Source organism: Tauraco erythrolophus, chromosome 2 (assembly GCF_009769465.1).
Source record: "Tauraco erythrolophus isolate bTauEry1 chromosome 2, bTauEry1.pri, whole genome shotgun sequence".
In the NCBI taxonomy this organism is placed as follows: domain Eukaryota; kingdom Metazoa; phylum Chordata; class Aves; order Musophagiformes; family Musophagidae; genus Tauraco; species Tauraco erythrolophus.
This window is the reverse complement of record NC_141466.1, coordinates 9,490,211-9,511,371: the sequence shown is the minus strand read 5'-3', so window position 1 is coordinate 9,511,371 and position 21,161 is coordinate 9,490,211. Positions and strand designations below refer to the sequence as shown.

The following is a 21,161-nucleotide window of genomic DNA, read 5'->3' as shown; positions in this document are numbered from 1 at the left end:
ATGCCCAGTCCAAACGTCCAAGTGTCTAACTTCAGTCTTCTCTTGGCTCAAGAGTCCTCATCAATATTCCCATTAGAGGCCCTAATTTGCATTTGACCCACTCTTACGAATTACTTTTTCTGCTTTTACAGCTCAATACTCCGGTCCAATACTTCTCAAACTTCTCATAGACAATATTTCTCTGGATTCACTTCTGTGCTGACAATCCCATAACTTCCATATCTGCTTTGAATGCCTTCAGGATGAAGGCCGCTTCTGGAAATCTTGCAACTTTGATGAACTCTTTAAAACACCTTCTTTACAATGTCTCAAAACTCCTAGTCTCTAGAAATAAGCTCTCCAAGGCTGCACCTAGAGTGCATCCAGGTGTGTACTGGGCTGCAACCTGGCTGGAAAACACTGCAGTTTCTTTCAAATATTCACACTCAAGTTTCACTCCCAGGAAAAACGACCGTTGAGTGCTCGAGTCTCACTCTGGTATGGGGTTGGGATGCGTCCAGGGCACACGTTCAGATTTGAAAGCTAGGAAGTATTACAGGTTCTCCAGTTTAGTGTGGCATCTGAATCAACTTTGATAATCATTCTGGGATTTGTAACAAAAACCAGCTGATTGCCCTTGTAACTTCCATAGGGAAGATTATGTTGATAATGGGTCACAAGTTACTTCTTCACATCTGCAGGGACATCCAGTTCTCTGGAGAGGGAGAGAGCACTGTTGAGGGGAACTGGAATCACCATGGACTGCGATTTGTCTGTCTTTCTTGCTAGACAGGCACATACACCGTCTCCCCTCATCCCGAATGCCTTAAAGCTTTTACACTTCTACTTTCCTGGCTTTGAGTTTTAGGTAGTATCATTTACAACCTTGTTTTTTGCCAGTGATTGCCATCAAACCCTCTTTCCTGTCCTCCTGGTTTGGCTTGGGGAAGAATCACGCAGCAGACTGGTGACTGTCACTGGTGAGAAAGGTCACACAATGAGCTGCACAGGTTGCTAGAAGAGGGGTGATAAAATGTCACGTGCAGGCTATTTTTCAAAAATAAGGACATCTCTAAGATACCTTAGTCTGTATGAAGACCCCAGAAGTGCTAAGTAATTTGGGTAAATGTAAAGGCTGATTTTCTTTTTCTTGGTTTATTTTTAGGTATTTGCTGAGGAGCCATTAGATCACATGATGGTATAAACCCAATAGGCAAACGGAATCAATAGTGTACATTTTTTTGTTTCCTTTCACCACCTTAAATGGTATTCAAGATCTGGGATTTGGAAGCCATGTATACGGATGCTCATGCGCATGCTCTTAGAAAAATAATCAGTATTTGGCTACAGCACAAACACCTATTCAACGAGTTACAAGAATACTCAGAGAGACCAAATTTAGCTACTCCAAAATCTGTCGTTAAACATACTGCCAAAATCATATTAAACGCCATACTTACATATAGAAAACAATTGTTCAAAATGCTGTCTTCAGAATACAGATGGAAGTCTAGCGTTTAATAAAATGGCAACAGCACTAATGTTTAAAGAGCATATTCGAATATCGTTTCATCTATTTTTACTCAGTAATTTTTTATTGACAAAATAATGGGTTTATTATGCATCACGAGTGGCCACAATACAATTAAGGCAAGGACTGAAGAAGAGACAGAGAACAGAAGGCACCTTTATTAATTTCTCAGGTCCTTTTACTTCAGTCAAAGAGCTATCCATTTGAAACTACTGATCCAATAGAGCAGCTACGCGCTGGTTCAAATACTAGGTTTCAGTTCCGACTTCCAATATATATCCTTTTCCACCTGCGTCGTCGTTTTCTGTAAGGGGCTACACTCCTATGACTTCTAGAAGTAGATGAAATGGATTAGAACATAACAGCACTTCACAAGTTCTATGTTTCCCTTTAAGTAATTTTGAAAGGAAAAGGGACGAAGTCTTTCAGGCATAAATAAAATAACTGCAGCTAACTCATCATTTGTATTCATCTTCATAACAGAGTATGGTACACCCTCCCGCAAAACCTCAGTGTCATCTGGAGAAATAACCAGTACAGGTCGAGCGTCCTAAAGAGATTTAAATAGCACCAAATTGTATCATTCTTTAAGCGTCTTCTGCAGAGCCCAGCTTGTTTAATGCTACAATGGAATAATCTAGTTATTTGGCAACTATCTGCATAAAAACATTTCAGTAACATTGGGAAATGATTTTCAGAAAAGCACTAAATGAATTCAGTTAGTTTATTCTTTGTTTCTATCCCATAAATTTCCTCAACTAAGAGTCCACTGGTGGGAAGTAGGAATTTTGTCATCCTTCACCATTTTTTGCATCTGTGTTTTAGAAGAGTTTAAATGTATGTTATCACTAATTATTACAATTAAGTTAATACTGTTTTCTGTAATTAGTTTCTAATGAGCATATGTTCATTGGTGAAAACTGCAGCCTATATGCAATGCCATTTGAGCCGAAGGGGTGTGAGAAATGTTCATTGCAAAATAACTACCACGTATTGCATTTAGGCGCCGACCAGGCAAACACTTAGGTGTGAGCCCCATTTTACCGCTGTGAGAAAAATTAATTTAAATAAATAGAAACTCTCAAAACAGTATGGTAAAATGTAAGCGAAGTCATGTCTAAATTGTTTGAGCATGGGCATAGTTTAAGGGAGGAGAGTTGTCAAGTTGGATTTTTAAATATTTTAATCATCTTCTTATGAATGGAAGCTGAGACTGAGAAGCTGTCCTGTCAGAGAAGGACCAACTCTATACTGTGCCCAGTGCAATGCTGTCCCTGGCATGGGGACACTACTGTGACACAGTATATATCCCTAATAGCAAAAAGGTTGTATTTGGCCTTGCATAAACTGCTTTATTAATTATCCTGACTTTGTGGGAGAGCATTTTTGCCATGGATTTATTTCTATTGATATTTATTCGTGGATATTTTTTATTATTTATTAGTGTTTCTATTCTAGCAATTTGGGCCAAAGTTGTCACTGTAATTGTAGAGGGAAGTATATATAAAATCAAGGGAAATTTTGGATGCTGATAATTACTGGGATTAACAAAAGATATATCGAGGTTTGAGAGTTATTTTAAGAGATCTATAACGATATGCCAAACTATCAAAAATTTGAAATTCACTTTCCCAATTTTTTGCCTTAAGGACAGAGTCACCTTAGGGAAATACTCTGGTCTGAAAAAAAAATTCTGATTAGCATAATTAAGATTATGTTCTGCATTGTTTTATACTTTGCCTGCAACTCTCTCTTTATATTTACATTTCTAAAAGTATCATATGTGCAACTGACTGCAATCCTCCATCCTCCCTCTTCCCCAGTCTAGTTAGGCCTCGGGTAGGTCTGTTGTGCTTAATGTTTGCCTGACAGACCTCCCTTGTAGGTCAAAGAAGTCCACCCAGGCCAGTAACTCCATAAAGCACCACGGGCCTTCAGTTTTTACTGTTTTCTGAAAAAGACGAAGTGACAGAAAATAAATGCTGAAGATAGTATTTCTCTTTGTGAACACAGGACAACGATGGAGAGAACTCAGGCAGGTGACACATTTGAAACTACTTTTAATTCGTAAACTGGCTACGTTTTAAATGAGACGAGGCCCTTCGCAAGGAGCATTCCCGTGCCGAGCGAACCCCGTATTTCTGGAGTGCCGGAGGAGCCTGGCTCCGCGCTGCCCGGTCTCAGCGCATCCCCACGGGTGACCCCTCTCTGGGAGCTGCGGAGGGCGGCCCCGCTCCCGCAGCCTGCGGGACCTGCACTTTCCCTACCGGGGCCGAACTGTCCTACCCCCGCCTCGGCTCTGCTTCAAGGCAGCGGACGGGGGCCGAGAGCCGCAGAGAGGCTCTCCCCGGCCTCTCGGCGCCCATCACCCAGCCTCACCAGCACCTGGCGGGACCGCCGAAGACCAGATCCCCCCCCCCTCCGCCCCCGATTCCCATCCCCAAGGCAAAAAAGTGCAAGGCATTATTTTCGAAAGCGCCCAAAATAGCGCGCGGCTGCCGCGCGAGTCTCCTTATTATTCCTCCAGCGTCGGCAGTAAATCTGGGGAGACGACGCGCCTCGGCCGGAGCCGTTGTCGGCGGCTGTTTTCGGTAAGGGCGATGACCGCCGCCGCCGGTCGCCGGTCGCCGGCGGCTGGGGCGCAGCGGCAGCGCAGGCGGGGAGGAAGAGCGGCGGCAGCGGCGGCGGCGGCGGCGGCGACGGCGGCGGCGGCAGTTTCCCCTTTCCCCAGCCCTGGCTCCGCGGGCGCATGCTCACTTGTGCCCGCAGCCCTGGACCATATTTGTCAGGACTACTCGAGAGACGGAGAAAGAGAGAGAATTTGGGGGGGTAAGGAGCGGCGGGTTCCGATCTCATCCGCCAGCCGTTTAGGGAGCTGCGATGGCAAAGGCTGGCGATGGGTTTTAATTTTCCCCTTAGGTGAGGATGAAAGTTACGAGAGAGCGCGAGAGATAAAGGGAGAGAGACGCACCTCCTCTCCCTCCCTTACGAAACGTATCTGGGGAAGGGGAGGGGGGCTTCTCCCCCACCACCTCGAGCAGAAGGGATGGAAGTTAATGCCGGGGAAAGTGGGCAAGTGACTCGCAAGTGGCTGGGGAGCGGCCGGGGCACCGGGGATCTCACTAAATCATAAGTGTACGAGTGTGAAAGAGGAACAAAAGAAAGAGAGAGGTGCCTGGTATTTCTTTTTCTCTTCCCAAACACATGAAGGGAGTACATGTATATATATATATGCGCTATATATTTATATACATACACAGGCACGCACGCACGGATGTGTATGTACATATATATATATACAGGGGAGGGAGCGGTGGAAATGTGTTTAGGGGGGCCTTTTTTTTTGGGAGGGAGGGGGTTCCGAAGGGAGGGGGAAGGGAAGGGGAGAGACATTTTGCAGACTTGCCCCACCAATGAGCTTGTCAGTTGGCTCCATTTAATGACACTTGCGGGGCACCGCCGCGCTGTTGGGAACAATGTGATGCGGGTGCAGCGGCCGGGCGGCGGGGTTTGGGGGGGGGGGGAGTTGGGGGGGGGAGACGACTGTGGGTGTGCATGGGTGTGCGTGTGCGTGTGAGCGCCGGGCGGGGAGGAGGGGAGCGGAGGGGAGGGAGGGGGCTCGCTGCCACCCGAGCCCCCCCCCCCCCCCCTCCAGCCCCGGCTCTTTGTTCACACAGGCTGAAGGACGGGGAGAAGTGCGGGCTGCGAGGGGGCAATGCGCAGCCGAGAGGGGTGTGATAAAAGCCCCGGGTTTTTTGGTCGGAAGCGGCGAGAGGTGGCGGCTGCCGGGATATACCGGTTGAATGTGCCGTGGGTCCCCGAGTGCGAAGGCCTCTTCAGCGCGCAGCGGAGAGAGTTTGTGTTTTCCGTCGCTCCTGCACTTTGTGTGATTGTGTGCGAGAGATATTTAAAATATAATCATCTCCCAATTTCCGCCATTTTGGGGAAAGTTTGCACACACATACACATACCAAAAAAAAAAAAAAAGCTCCTAGCAAATTTTTTTTTTTTTTTAAAGAGACGGAAAAAAAAAAAAAAAAAAGTCTTTTGCTCGAGTGCTCAGTTCCTGCCTCTGTGCGGTGCGTGCGCCGCGCTCGCTGCGGCAGACATGTGAGGCGGCGGGGGAACGGCCCCTGCCCGCTCCGGGCTGCGTGCGGCGGCGGGGGCCGGCGCCTGTCACCGCCGCCGGCTCCGCGGGCTGGCCGGGGGGGGCTCCCGGAGGATGGCCCCGGGGTGCCGGCGGCGTGTGTGAGCGCTCATACACGTGAGTGCGTATTTCGCCGAGGATAGCGGGGGGGCAGGGAATAGGACACGGCTTCTCTGTTAAGTTGCGCGCTCTCGCCTGAAGTGCGGCCGGGGTGGGGGAGCGGCCCCCGCGCACACGCCCGTCTCTCCCTCCCCGTCTCCGCAGCCGGTGCATAGAACAACAGGATATAGGCACACTTGTTCTCGCTAACGTGTGTGAGGCGGTGTTTTTTCGGCGGGGGGAGGGGGAAAGCGATTTATTTTTTTTTGGGGGGGGGGGGGGGGGGGGGGAGGAAAGCGGCGCACGACGGGAAGGCGCTCCCGCGGAGCGGCCGCTCGCCCCCGGCCGGGGCTGGGGAGAGGCCGGCGGGGCGGCAGCGGCCGGGGCCGGCGGGGAGCGCAGCGTCGGGGCCGCAGCGGAGCCCGCTCCCCACCCCCATGTTTTTTTCCCCCCTCCCCGTCGGAGCGGGCGCGCACGAGAGCGTGAGAGAAAAAGTTGCAGCGCGGGGCCGGGCGCTGGAGGCTGCGGGGCCGGGCGGGGGCGAGCCCTCCGGGGAGGCGGCGTGTGGCGGCCCCTCCCGCGGGAAGGGGCGACTTCTGCGCCGAGGGATGCCCGGAGATCGGCTGCGAGCGGCCGGGGAGCAAACCCCCGCGGTCCCCTAGGAAAAAGGAGAGTTCGCCCCCCTCCTCCTACTCCTCCTCCTCCTCCGCGCTGGGGGAGGGGAGGAGGGAGGAGAAGGTAACATTTTTTTTTATTATTATTTTTTTTCCTCTCTTTCCACTCGGAGACAGCCTCCTTTTCCCGGATCCTGGTCTCGGGGGGTGGAGGGAAGGGGGGTGGGGGGAGGGAAAAATAAAAAGGCAAAGGACCCGGTAAACAAGCAGAGTCCCTCTCTCGTTGTGCAACTTCCTCAGGAACACTTAACACCCAGTTCCTCTCCCACCCCCGCCCGCACCGCGCTCGCCCCCGCTGCCGCCCCCGCGGCGGCACTTTTCCCCCGCTCGATTTAATTGCCCGGGGCGAGGGGAAAGAAAAAAAGGCAAATTCAGGAGAGAAACGGAGCAACTTGCGAACCGCTTTCCCCGAGCGCTCCCCCTGAGGAGGCGGGCGGGCGGGCGGGCGCTTTTGTCTCGCTGGTTCTGCCCGAGCCTGGGGAAGACGCGGACCTGAGCCCGGGTTTTCTCCAGAAAGTTTCAAGTGCAGCAAAAACACGCCGCAAAACTGGCCAAGGAGGGACCTCTGGTGGTAGGCCGCGGGCTGCCGGCGCCGGGGAGCGGCGGCCGCGCCCGCCGGGCCTCGCCGCCGCGTTCCGGCTGCCGCTCCGCGCCGCGGCGCCGCGCCGTGCGGGCGGGAGGCAGGGCCGGCCCCGCGGCGGCCGCTGCCGGGGCCCGCCGGCTCCCGGGCGCGCCGCCGCGGGTGGGCCCGGCCCACGGCCTGCGAGGGCAGCGGCTGCGGGCGCGCCCCGTGGCCGTGTCACTTGTCCCGCTCCAGAGCGCGGTGTGAGCCCCGGGAAGTAGCGCTGCTGGGAACGGAACGGCGGGCCCCGGGGATGCGGCAGCCTCGCCGGGTGGAGGGTCACAGCCCCTTCCAGTGCTTTTAGTTACCTGTGCCTAATAGCGTGGCGTGCGTGAGCTTTACAGTGAAAGGTAGCGTTGAGTTGTATTGTCAGTTTTGGTCTGTTTTATTGGGTTTTTTTTGTGGTGTTTTTATTTTTTTTTTAAATTTCCCTTGCGTGGCTGAGTGGCGTTGGACCGACCGTTTCAAGTTTTTGCTTCTGCTTATGAATGGACGCTCAGTTGTGGGTGCAAAAAATCAGGTGGTGAGCGTAAATAAAACTCGAGACACAAAAACTTCAGCGTGTGCCATTTTAGGGGATAGTCTGTATTCAGAATCGATTTTCTTAATGCAAATTTAAAAGCTGTTTAGGAAACGGGTGTTTTTTGCCAAGGAAGTTATCACGTTCCCAGAAGTTTATATTATGAACATCTGTAAGAGCGAAAACTCCCTGAAACTAGCGGCTGAAGACTGTGAAGCACTCCGCTCAGAGCCGGGTGGTGCCGGGTAGTTGTGTTTTTCCTGGGTATGACTTCAGCGGCTTTGACTGTGGTCCGCTGGATCTTCTCATGAACCTGGTGCTCTAATGAAGGTGGCTGAAGCAGTCGCCTTGGATGTTTTTTTGTCAGCTGGGCGATTGTAGTGAACTCTGGTTTTATTTGTTGCTGTGGTGGATATTTCACATTCAGTTCAGTGAGTCTTTCTAGAGCGTTGCTTTTAAAAGTTCCAATAACTTCAGAGAATGATTATTAGGTGATGAGTCCTTTTCCTCTGAGTTGTTCAGTTTTATGGGGCATCACCTATTCTGTGAAGAGAGATGGTTGACTTTTTGTGGACTGTTCCATGTACTCTTATTTTTTTTTAATACTGCTGGTAGGTAGGATGAGCGATGAGTATGAGGAACCAGTGATTACCTGGCACTTACTGAAGAAAGCGATAGCGTGTCATAGCTGCTTAGTGCTGCAGTAGTAGGACTGCTCATCACAATGGGAAATAGGAGCTCGGTATGAATTGAAGAGAAGGGAAAATCTATAAATGCAGTAAGCTGCCAAGTGTATTTAGGAGCTAGAAAAAGGTGAATTAATTGTTTAAGAACAGCAGAGCTCACAGAAGCTGCTAAGAACTGGCAGAAGAGGAAGGTGAGGGCATGAGTCAGACAAAAAGAGCATTCACACGTATATTGAATTAACTTGAGGTAAGAAATAACAATTTGAAATAGGTGAGATGATATTCAGCGTGAAGATTTGGTGCGTCACAGTTCTTCTCAAGGAGGTGTCTGCACAGAGGAGGGAAGGAAGCATGAATAAACAGAGGTAGAAGTTTTCTGTAACTTTCAGTGCCTGCTTCAAGGATTTAAGAGAAATAAAGAAATAGGATTTCAAGGATTTCAAAGTTGTTGTTCTCAGGTCTTAGTATCTGAGTAGGTTAAACTTCCACTCAGGACTGCACAAACAACAACAGAAATAAAGGACTCATGAAAGCATTGCAAAATACGTTTTTGGCATGAGGTACAGGTTCTTTATAAACAAGATGAAAGTTGTCAGTGGTAAGTTTCGTTAGATGATGGGATAGCTTTGGTATTAGGTAACTATTATTATTATAGTGTTCTGTCGACGTTTGAAAATGAGGTAGTAGATCATAGAATTGTAGAGTGGCATAGGCTGGAAGGGACCTTAGAGATCATCTAATCCAACCTCCCTGTCATGGGCAGGGACGCCTCTCAACTAGATCAGGCTACTCAAGGCTCTGTCCAACCTGGCCTTGAACACCTCCAGGGAGGGGGCATCCACAACCTCTCTGGGCAATCTATTCCAAAGTCTCACCACCCTTGTACTGAAGAATTTCTTTCTAAGATCTAATCTAAATCTTTTCTCCTTCAACGTAAACCCATTTCTCCTTGTCCTATCAGTGGATTCTCTTATAAAAAGTCCCTCCCCAGCCTTCCTGTAGGTTCCCTTCAGGTATTGGAAGGCAGCTATTTGGTCCCCCCGAAGTCTTCTCTTTTCAAGGCTGATGAAGGCTGTAACTGTGTTGCTCAGTTTCTAGCAATAGCATGGCAGTGCCTGTGTTAGCTCGCTGACAGAGACCAGGCTCAGGTGAGGACAGCATGAACCTCCTTCAGCACTGGTGCAGGCTCAGGCTTCACAGCATTTTGCAGGGCATCTGTGGCCAGATTATTTCTGTGAGGAAAAAGGTGTAAAGCCGATGTATTGGGAAGCAGGAACAAACATACACAGCACCCCTGGAGAATCTAGCAGGCAGAAGAGTAGCAACAGATAAAATAAGAGGAAATAGTGCTAAAGGGACATCATCAACAGGGAATCTGGTCCGTTTCCTGTGACAAGTGTTAAGAATGGCAAATAGTTGTAAGCTGTGGTGTTTTTGTGAGTACATATATAAACTATATATATCATCTTTAAAATAACTAATTAACTTGTAAAAAACTTCTCGAGCAACAGGCAAAATAGTGAAATTTACTCAAACAGCTCTTCGATCTACAGAGTAGAACCATGGCTGAACTGGTAAGGTAGTTCCTAAACAATAAATAATGAGATTTTGAAGGAAAACGTATAATCTGCAGATACTTCTTTTAATGAAACATTAAAATAATTGAACCATTAAACAGGTACAAAACAAAGCACATGTTAAAATGTGAGGGATAGCCTCAAAGCATTTTACCATTTCCTGCACTGTTCCTGTTGTGGTTGTTTTTCTTTAAGTGAAGAATCAGGTGAAAAAAGATGAAGGGTTGAGAGACAAGTGTGGGGTGCACCCAGCTCGAAGAGAGGATTGTGAGTAGAAAAGCAGGGCTCACCCCGGTGGGTTTACAGTCAGCCAACTTTGTGCTGTCATCATGAAGCTAGCTCCATACCAAGGCTGTCTGAAATAGAGGGAGCTTACGTTGCGAGGGGTAATTCTGCTTCCTGTGGCTTTGGCAGTGTAACGAGTCAGACTGGCACTAGTCACGTTCTTACATATTAAGTAAAGCTAAGTCTGGGTATCCACTTGTCCCCTGGTGTCTGGAAGTTAGTGTGTTTGCAGCTCTGGTACACTGAGGTGTCCTGTTCTGATCCAGTTTGTTTTCCTGATTTATTGTGTAGGGAAAATGTGTCCCTTAGCCCATGGGTGCTGTGCCATCTCCTCCCTGGAGATGCCCAAAATAACCATCTGTGGTGTTAGAACAAAAAATTTGCCTATTGCCTGTTTTCGAACATCCGTCAGCGCTGGTGTCACCTAGCCCTGTGGGAAAGAAGTACCATGGCTCGGCTCTGCAAGGACAACACCTCGCTTGGGACTTCTGTTTGTCCCTTGGACCTCACCCTTAGTGCCACTTGCTGAGACCTCCTCCGACTCCATAGGCCCAGTTTTGTCCCTCCTTGCAGGAGCTGTCGGCCGGGGAGAGGACCAGCATGGGGCAAATCTGCTAGGCTATCCTGTCACAGTGGCTACAAAAATCCTCCAAAGTAAAAATAAAAATACACAGGCATGCAGAAAAAGCAAAGACACACTATCTCAGACAGGTTGTGCCAATCTGGCAGTGCTGGCTGGTGACATTGCTGCTGAAATCTCTGTCAGTTGCCCAGTGACCTGATATTGGGTTGGCCCCGCTGGTAGAAATCATACAGACATACAGACAGGTGGCATCTTAGATTTTCAGAATTTGGGTAGGTGTTAGGTAGTTTTTTTAAAGCACTGACTGAAAGAATCCTTACGTTATTACTTTTTGATGTATTCAGTACATAACTCTGTAATTATTTCAAAAACTACTTGTAAGTTTAATTGGCATATTCTTTCCTGTTTCTTTGCTTTACATTTTTAGAGAGTCTTTCACCAGATTAAACTATCTCATTTTTAGTGCTGTTATACTCATTAAGTATCTGCCCTATGAGGTACCCATTTATTGTTGAACCAGTCAGTAAAAATGAAGTTTTTTCTAAAGGATATGTCTAATCTTATTTTATATGCTTACTTAATTTAATGAATTTATTGCATATGTCTAAAACAAAGTTAATGTCGAGATATTAACATGCAGCACACTCCTCTATAAATGTTACAGCTTAGGTTACATCCCTGATAGTGGATTTTGGAAAGTGACTGTTCCCAGTGCTTGCTATTATGTCCTCACCTTCACTGATGGCATTCAGTGACGGGCATAGGGACAGTACTGTAGCTACTTTGCCCTTTACTCATCTGATATTTTTACTACTTTTGGCAAGTGTAGCAACAGAAATGATAGCAAATGAAATCATTATGGAAGGAGTTACACTAATTCCAAGAACTACATCAGAGCTTTAAAAACGAAAATGAAAATGAGCAGATAAGACATTTCTATATTTTTCTTTGTTCTGTGTTTTAGATTTATGTATTGTGATGATTCCATCCTTTTTTAGTACCTCATTGCTGTAACAATTTAATTGGTCTCTATCTCCCTCCTTATTATCATTAGTAGAGGGATATAACCCTATCTTTCATCTGTTCAAACTCAGCAAAGCTGGAAACAGATATTTTGTTAAATGTAATTCCTTTTGGTAAATTCATTTCTATCTGCATTGCCCTGTGACCTTTTCATCCCCACCAAGAACATTTCTGAAGGCTGCGGTATGTGAAAGTACAGATTGTGCCTTTGATGTTGAGTTAATTTTAAAAGGAAGACAATAATGAATACCTTATCAAACAACAGAATATATCGTATTGCTGATGGTTACCTGAGGAAACTTTGTTAGGTGTAATTGAGTTAAAATTTTTGTGTTTTCTTGAGAGAAACGTGCCCTGAACATTTCTGGTACCAATTGTTTGTTTTAATTTTCACAGTTTACATCCTGGCTGAGTAGGCTAGGCTCTAAGATTTTTTTTCCCCCATGTAATTTTTTTTCCAACTGGTTTTGTTACAAAGCGTGTTTATAAGGAGAGTGACACTATCAGAGATGGCAGTATCTGACGGAGCGGCTGTCTGCTGCTCCTCGCTCCATGGCGTGCGAGGAAGCGTTTCCCCACAGCCTCCCAAGTCTCTTCCCTGCTTCTGTCATGCCTTCTTCAGAAGCCATTGGAACATGTTTTCTGTAATAAATAAACCACAGGAGGGTCGAGTGAAGTGTCCTCTAAATAGGGTGGTAATTTAAGGTTACTCAGAAACTTCAGTTAATACAGAACACAGCTTTGTGTTTGCTTAGCCAGGCTAATCGCCGCGAGCTCGTTACACCAATGTGCTTAAACCAGCATGTTCCATGTCCTTAAAATTTCACGGGTTTCTGGATAGATCCAATTTTTCAGCTGCTCCTTGGCAGCTTGGCTCTCGTGTTCTTGCGAGGAGGCCCGTGCCGCTGCTGCCGTGCTGTGGTTGGGTTTGGTGGAAGCCTGCTTGAGTCGGTGTGGGAGGCTGGATGCTTCTGCGGTGTCCCGCACTCTCAGGTCAAACGGAGATCGTCCAAGTTGCAGTGCAGGAGCTGCCCTGAGGTAGAGTGGTGGATTTTGCCTGGGAGTTCAAGGATAAGGTGCATGGATTCGGGGAACTTCTCAGTTTGCACTGAATTCGTTCAGATCTACGGACATGTTTTAAAATTAATTTTTGTGCATTGACGGTATGGTTTTCGTTACTTTCTCACAGAGGGTTGCTGAGACTGGGGATGAAGAAGACATGATGGATCAGGTGGTTCTTCTTACTTCAGACTTGTCACATGAAATCTGTGAAGTTTTCTCACAGAGCCTTCTGTGAACCCTTTCCTGGCGTATGAAACGAAGGGGAGCGCAGAGGCTTTCGCTCTAGTGGTTACTGGGCCCAGCTCCTGTGATCCCATTGGTATTGTGTAGTGGCTGTAGTGTAACGAAACTACTCGTGGAGTAAGGTGTTGCTTAGAGTTTTAACAAATTCTGCTAGAAATGAGGAAAAAAGGGAGGAATACAGGAATCCCAAACCCAGAGTAGAATCTTTCTCTAATGGTGGTATTACAGTGATTGGTACCATTTTTCTTACAAAAAAAAGAGTAAATTCAGTTATTTTTCAAGCAACAGAGTTAACTAGCTAAGCATGTTTCTCAAACTTTCAGTAAAAAGCTTCTAGACTATCTGAGTTGACTTCTGCTTGGCTTACATGTTTTTTTGTTATTTGTGAGTCAACACATATCACTCAGTCTTTGTTGTGGAAATTGCAGATTTCCAGAGAGTGTTCATAGACATTTCATAGAATCATAGAATCATAGAATGGGTAGGGCTGGAAGGGACCTTCAAAGGCCATCTAGTCCAACCCCCCTGCAAGGAACAGGGATATCTCCAACTAGATCAGGTTGCTCAGGGCCTCATCCAACCTGGCCTTGAACGTCTCCAGGGATGGAGCATCCACCACCTCTCTGGGCAACCTGTTCCAGTGTTCTACAACTCTCATGGTAAAAAATTTTTTCCTAATATCCAACCTGAATCTACCTCCCTCTATTTTAAAACCATTACCCCTTGTCCTATCACAACAGGCCCTCCTGAACAGCCTCTCCCCATCTTTCTTGTAGGCCCCCTTGAGGTACTGGAAGACCGCTATAAGGTCACCCCGGAGCCTCCTCTTCTCCAGGCTGAACAGCCCCAACTCTTTCTGCCTGTCCTCATAGGAAAGGTGCTCCAGCCCTCTTATCATCTTCGTGGCCCTCCTCTGGACCCTCTCCAACTGGTCCATGTCCTTCTTATGTTGGGGGCTCCAGAACTTACGGATTTAACTTAAATCCAGAATTTACGGATTTTGGGAGTGGGACCCAAGTTAGAAATCAGATTTTAGAAAATAAGGTCAGGCACTGAGGAAGCTCTCTACCTGTTTGATTTTCAAATACTGATACTTGCAGCAAAAGTTTACAGCCTGCAGACAGAGTGTGAGGCTTAGGAAGTGTTGGCTATGGCGTTCAGAAGGGGTACATTTGAAAAGGGGTGAGCTTTTGCTAATAGTTCACAAACAGAGGACAGAGCTAATTTTACCACAAATTGTTTCAGCTACTAGGCAGAGCACAGAAGTTCTTCAGAAAGAAAAATGAATGAGTCGGATCTCACATTGAACAAGTAGTAAATGAGGTGCCAGGCCACAGATTTAAAGATTGCTGGATTTGTAAGTGGAAAGGACGAAGTTGGTGGTAGTCAAAGCTGGCTGCTAGAAATGTTTGCAGTTGAGTGCAGCTGATGCTGTCTTTGCAGCGGTGACAATGGGTGAGCCAAAGCCAGGGGTCAGTGGCAAGTGTTATATCCTTCTGTTGCTTGTGCACATTATTTGGCATAAACTCTTACTGCAGAAGAGGATGTTCAGATCCACTATTTCTGAAGAGAAATATTCTCTCCTGTCCTTTCACTATGCTGAAACAGAGGGATCCAGTAAAACGAAGTCTCGCAAAGCAGTAGTTTTCTCTGATGTGTATGTACTTCTCTACATGTAAATAAAATTTACAAATGCAAATCAAAATTTAGTGAAACTGTATGGAAACAGTCAATTTGGGTGTCCTGAGTCAGACAGTGAAAATGAAAGACAGTTTCAAATTCATTTTGAAATTTTCATTTGAGCTTGGATGAAGCATCCACATCAGCATGTTATGTGATATTGAGGAAGAGCAGTTCTGTTAATCAGTACTTAATGTGTTAATTATAGGCGTGCGCTCATGTCTTCCCTTCCCCAGAACAGATGTTTTTCTTAGGTGTACTTGAGGTGTGTTTTCCCTATGCCAGTTTATTCGCAGTATGAAATTTTTCCTTTCTCTCCAATATAGCCTTATTAATAGCTGCCTAGTGTATACACCAGGTATTATTCGTAAGGTTTTCAAAATATTTCCCCTTGTTTTTATTACATTACTGTATATTATCAGCATTGTCATCAGTTGTCCCCATGGCCAGTGTGCTGAGGGAAGCATTGGATATTAATCTATGAAGTGCATTTGAAGAAATGTCCGGTGATACAAGGATTAAACCACTTAAAGCATTTTCCGCTGAAATCTTTTTTTTTTTTTTTTTTTTTTTTTTTTTAGTACATGCATCATGAATGAATCTGCCTCTAGTGGAAATGGTCAAGAGTTTGATGTGTTTAGTGCTATGGACTGGAAGGACGGCATAGGTACTTTGCCGGGAAGTGACCTAAAGGTAAGATATGTAATTTTTTTAATAAGCGAAATAAAAACGTTAAATGCCAAAAGAATGCATTTCACAAGCTGGTGTGTAACTATCTCCTTTTCTGAATAAAACGTGAATCTACAGCTCTGAGTTAAGAGACTGTAGCCTGTTAGTTTTTAGCTCTGGAGTTTCTTGATTCAGTTTCTGGCACTGGCACAGCCAGCCGTGATCCCCGTAGGAAGGCATAAATTAGCACTGCCTCACTATGTAGACAGAGGTAATCAAGTGCACAAAATCCATAAGAAATCTCAAAAGTTACGTGTGAAAATTCACTCCACTTAGAGCATTGTATGACTGTATCACTGAGAGTCTTTGTACTGTCATTGACTCTCGTGGCCTCATAGTCTTAGTTCTTTCTTTTTCTAAAAATAGTTTTATTTTTGCTGTGCTTTTGTCATGTGAACGCCTAGAAAAATGAATAACGTGCGTGCTTCTGAGCTTGGTATAGTTTAGAAATTTGAATGATATTGGAATAGTACTTTTAATTACATTTTTCACACTAGTTGTATTTAATGAAGTGTACTATAACAATTTTGTTTTGTCTTATAAATATTTTATGTATTTTTTTATCTGGTACTTTTTACTATGTCATCAGAAGATGTCCTCTGCTGCGTTAGCTGAAAATACAGGTTGGATATTAGAGACTGTCTTGCACCTGTTTCCTGTTGATTATAGTCAATATTTTCATATTATTCCATGTAGACTGACATTGATGAGATTTTCTTGTAGTTTATTTTTTTAAAAGGAATCTCACAAGAAAATATGGTTTTTAAAAGAACTTTATATTCCTTGGTGCCTGGTACAAATTATGTTGTTCAAGTAGAGTCAAAAAATGTTTGAAATTCAGGACATACATATTGTATGGGTTGTTGTGTTTTTTTGTGGGTTTTTTTTTGTTATTTTTTTAAGTCACAGAACCATAGAATAGATTCACAGAGTAATTTGCTTTGGAGAGGACCTCAGGACATGACCTCTGAGCACCCCATACCTCAGGCTGACTTAGATCAGGTTGCTCAGTATGGATTTGATTATCTCTAGGGTTGGAGATACCACGATCTCTCTGGAACCTGTTCCAGTATTTGACAACCCTCATAGTGATTTTTTTCATTTTATGGATGCTTTGTTGGAATTTCGCCTTTTGCAGCTTGTGCTTGTGTCCTCTTGTCCTTCTACTGTGCACAGTGGAGAAGAACCTGGCTCCATATCCTCCCGTTAACTACTGGAAGACAGAAGTAAAATCTCTCCTTCTGTTCTTAAGACCAAGCAAACAAGTTTGCTCAACTTCTCCTTGCATGTCATAGAATCATAGAATCACAGAATGGTTAGGGTTGGAAGACACCTCAAAGATCATCTAGTTCCAACCCCCCTGCCATGGGCAGGGAAACCCTCCACTATACCAGGCTGCCCAAAGCCTCATCCAGCCTGGCCTTGAACACTTCCAGGGATGGGGCATCCACAACTTCTCTGGGCAACCTGTTCCACTGCCTCACCACCCTCTGAGTGAAAAATTTCTTCCTTATATCTAATCTAAATCTCCCCTCTTTCAGTTTAAAGCCATTGCCTCTTGTCCTATCACTACACACCCTTGTAAAAAGTCCCTCTCCAGCTTTCCTGTAGGCCCTCTTTAAGTACTGGAAGGCTGCAATACGATCACCCCGGAGCCTTCTCTTCTCCAGGCTCAACAGCCCCAACTCTCTCAGTCTGTCTTCATAGCAGAGATGCTCCAGCCCTCTGATCATCTTCGTGGCCCTCCTCTGGACCCGCTCCAGCAGCTCTGTGTCCTTCTTGTGTTGGGGACTCCAGCTACAGTTCCAGCCGGTTTTTATGGACATCCACTGAACTTGCTCCAGTATGTCAGTGTCTTTCTTGTACTGGACCCAGTAGTCTGCATATGGCCTCATCATTGAATAGAGGGGAATAATCAGTTCCCTTGACCTGCTGGCTGCCCTCTTGCTAAAGCAGCCCTGGGCGCTGGTGGCTGTCTTTGCTGCCCGGGCACATTGCTGACTCATGTTTAGCTCATAGGTCTTCTGTAAAGCTGCTTTCAGATAGTCAGCCCCCGGGCTGTACTGGTGCATACAGCTGTTCCATCCCAGATGCAGGGCCTTGCATGTGCTTTTGTAGACCTTCATGAGATCTTGTAAGCCCATTTCTTCAGCGTGTTGAGGTCTTTCTGAATAGCAACCCTGTCCTTCAGCATATCAGCCAGTACCTTCAGTTTGGTAATTTGCTTTTGCATCCTGTATACCTATAGAAGTCTTTCTCGTTGCCTTTGCTGGTTTCTTCTCCAGCTGAGCTTTGGGTTTCCTATTTCTATCGTTGTACACTACAGCAATATCACTGTATGCCTTCTCTGTATAACTTTTCCCTGTTTCACCTTCTGCATGCTTCCTTTTCCATTTGAACTAAGTCAGGAGTCCCTAGTTCATTCATGTTGGCCTTTGTCCACATTTGCTTAACTTCTTGCACGTTGGCATGCATTATTCTCCTGGTGTGAAGTTCTGGAGAGACATCCAGATTTCCTGGGCCTATTTACCCTTCAAAGCAGTCTCCTATATGATCCTGCCAAGCAGGTCACTGAACAAGCCAAAATGTGCCTCTCCTGAAGCCCAGCGCTGCTATTTCAGTGTTTGTTTTGCTTGCTTCTTTCACCATTTCAGACTTCACCATCTCATTGTTGCTGCTGCCAAGGCTAGCATCAGCCTCCACATCCCTGACCAGTTCTGTATTTTTTTAAAAAGTGCAGGCTTTTCAAATTCCTTTCTATTTTAGTAAGTAGTAAGCAACATTGTGTGAAAGGCAAAAATAATATTGAAGTGTTTGAGGACTATGAAAGGGAGCAATGCAGGAAAATACAATAATCTCATATAAATTGCTGGTACGTGCTTTGTTCAGTTCTGGTTACCCTATCTCAAAAGAAACAAAACCAAAGCAAAGGTTGGATCATTGTAGTAGAGGAATGGGAGAGCTTCCATACGAAGCAGGAGAAGGGACTGGGAGGTGTAGCTGTGGGTAGCTTCAAGAAATCATGTAAAAAGGTTCTTAACTATGCCCTGTTCAGGAAAGCATAAGCTTCATTTTAAGGTTGCTCTTCTGGGTGGGTTTTTTATTATTTTTATTTGGAAAAAAACAGGTACTTGATTTTTGGACAGAGATTCTTTTTTTCATCCAGGCACTAGGGAAGACGCAGTCGGAGATGTGATGGTAATGTACCCATAATGGTGAAAGACGCAGAGAGAAATGGCCAGGCAGCTCTTTCTGGTCTTTTTTTTTTTTTTTTAATACAAAAGCAAGGTGTTACTGGATGAAACTGAAATGGAGCCATTCTAACAATGACTGAAGGAAGAATATTTTCTAACAATGCAGAATTAGCCAGAGGAGCTCACTGCACCAGAGAGCATCAAGACTCAGTGAAAGACTAGGCGATTGTATAGATACCAAACCAAATTGAGCTGTTAGAATAGTAAGGATTTTGGAGCTTTCAAGAGAATAGTAACAACTCATTTTTGAGGGCTGCCTCTAAATACTCATGGTTAAAAGAGTGACTAATCCCTTGAAGCTATAAATGGGATCGTGGAAGACACATCGTGCTCTTTGTGGAATTCTCAGAATAGGATTAATGTGGTTTACCTGAACTGTCCTGATACCAGAGTATTTTAATATTGTGTCCCGTTCCTGAAGAGGATGGCCTTACATAGCAGTTACTTCTTGTAGGCTTGCATGTGTCCTTCAAAAACTTACAATAGACTTATTCCACTAAAGATATCAAACCATTGCCATGTATTTACATGGAAATGCAGTTGAAAAATCCAGTGAAAACAGTGTAGTAGTAGCAAGATGAACAAATCCAAAGATTCTGTTTTTAAAGCTTGGTAATAGATTAAGAGTGCCTGTTTTTTTTACAATAAATTAGAAGCAACAGCTGAACTCTTATTGCAGACAATGTATTGCTTACATTCTCACACTTAGTTTTTGTCTGCGTAAACTGTTGGGGAAAATTGTCTTTGAGCACTTGGATTTGGTAAATTGTATTGTATGAGCGTGTTTTAGGTTAAAAGTATACCAAAATGTTGAAATACTGTTTTTTAATATAGAAGTTTTGGGGAGTTACCTACCTGAAGTCCTTATTTTCAATTATGCAAGTCATACGGCATTTGCTTGTCTTTACTGCTTGCATGATGAAGTTTCGTGCTTATTTTTACGTATGCACTTTTAAAGAAATCTCCTTTCTTGTGCACTGTATTAACATCCAGCTTCCTCAGGTTATCAGGCAAGCGTATCTGAAGAACCATTCTTTTTAAGAACCGCTTCCTTTTTGTGAATATAAATTCCCTTATGAGTAAGAGCTCATAAAAGCCTATTGTAAGTAGCGTAAAATGCTTGAAACACTTACAAATAACTTTTCTCCATATTTTCTTATCATTGCTTAAGTTTAACTTTTCTTATGATACAGAAGAACAACTAAGTCAGAAATAGTAAATTGCATTATTTCTTTTTGTTATGAAGTCCTGTGGGAAGTTTCATGCCTACCAGACTTCACTGAGATGGGCTGCACCAGAGGCACTCACTTCCCAGTCCTTAATCAAAACAAGGGAGCCGAGTCAGATACCAAGCTTCAATTCTCAGCCATGCCATGTCTCTTGTGTCTACATCTGTTTCCACAGTGGAAAAATGCTGAAAATAATATTTTCCTATGATTTCGTGCAGTGTTAGATTTCTGTCACCCGTAGTTGAAGGAGGCTGTGGAAATACATTCTCATACAGATTTTGTTAAAACTCGTTAGCAAAAATAGTCAAAAAATAGTTAATACTTCTCGAACGCTGCTTTGAGCATGCTATGTGACAGATAAATAGTGAGTGATTGTGGAAGACACTAGAAATTCAAATTATACAGAGGATAGAATTAAAATGGTACAGTACGATGCACCGAAGACTGAGAACAAAAATTTTAGCATTGTATATTAGTTCTTTCAAGATGTTTAAATAAAACAGAAAACTTGAATTCCAGTAAAGTTTGAAATAGTTTACAAATTACAGAATGCCTTCATGCGGCAGGCTAAGTAATGTATGCTCATCTGAAAAACATCAGTGCTTACCAGTTACTCTGCATGGTGTGAATGTAAATGTGAAATACTCTTCTTTTTCCTCTTTTTTTTTTTTTACATCTCTGTGCTGAGTGCAGGCAGTAACACCATCACTTCAAGATTTAAATGTACTCATTAAATTGGAAAAGCTGTAATAATTTACAGTCACTTCCTACTGCAGTGACAGAAGTTTATGAAGTACTTCGTAATGAGTTTTCTAGTGCTTGTGTTTGGAAAGTGAGTTGTTATCTACTGCATGGACAGAATTTTGGTCATTATTTCCAGCTTGCAAATTGTGTTTGAATGGAAAAAAAAAATGATGAAGGAATTAACCTATAAATAAAGTTGGGCATCTAATACTGTAGGGAACCAAATATAATAGGAGAACATCAATGGTGGAATGATGGTCAGTGGTGCTCGGTATTCTCAGCTGCGCTGTGAAGAAGGTGACAGTGATTCAGAGCACTGTCTTTCTGAACGCGTAGATGCAACAGCTCGGGGCAATAAAGTGCATCCTTTCACCTGCCTGTTCTGAAATTGCATTCAAGTTTGCTTGAGGTAATTAACATTTTGAAAACTACTTATTTTTTTCTCAGTTGATTATACGTTACACAGCAGAAATACTGGTAACGTCTCAGGCAGT

At 44.7% G+C, this 21,161-nt stretch overlaps 1 protein-coding gene across 4 annotated transcripts in view; it reads left to right on the top strand.

Annotated features, from left to right (window-relative positions):
- Nucleotides 1–4,259: 4,259 nt before the first annotated feature.
- Nucleotides 4,260–21,161, top strand: part of L3MBTL3 (L3MBTL histone methyl-lysine binding protein 3) — an 89,569-nt gene continuing 72,667 nt past the window's right edge. For 2 of the 4 annotated variants that reach the window (XM_086632085.1, XM_086632083.1), the window contains exons 1-2: nt 5,733–5,758; nt 15,293–15,404. In XM_086632085.1, coding sequence (XP_086488211.1) covers nt 5,733–5,758; nt 15,293–15,404 — 138 coding nt within the window. Of the gene's footprint in view, nt 4,340–5,732; nt 5,759–15,292; nt 15,405–21,161 lie in introns of those variants that run through there. The other 2 variants (XM_086632082.1, XM_086632084.1) reach the window with 2 other exon arrangements.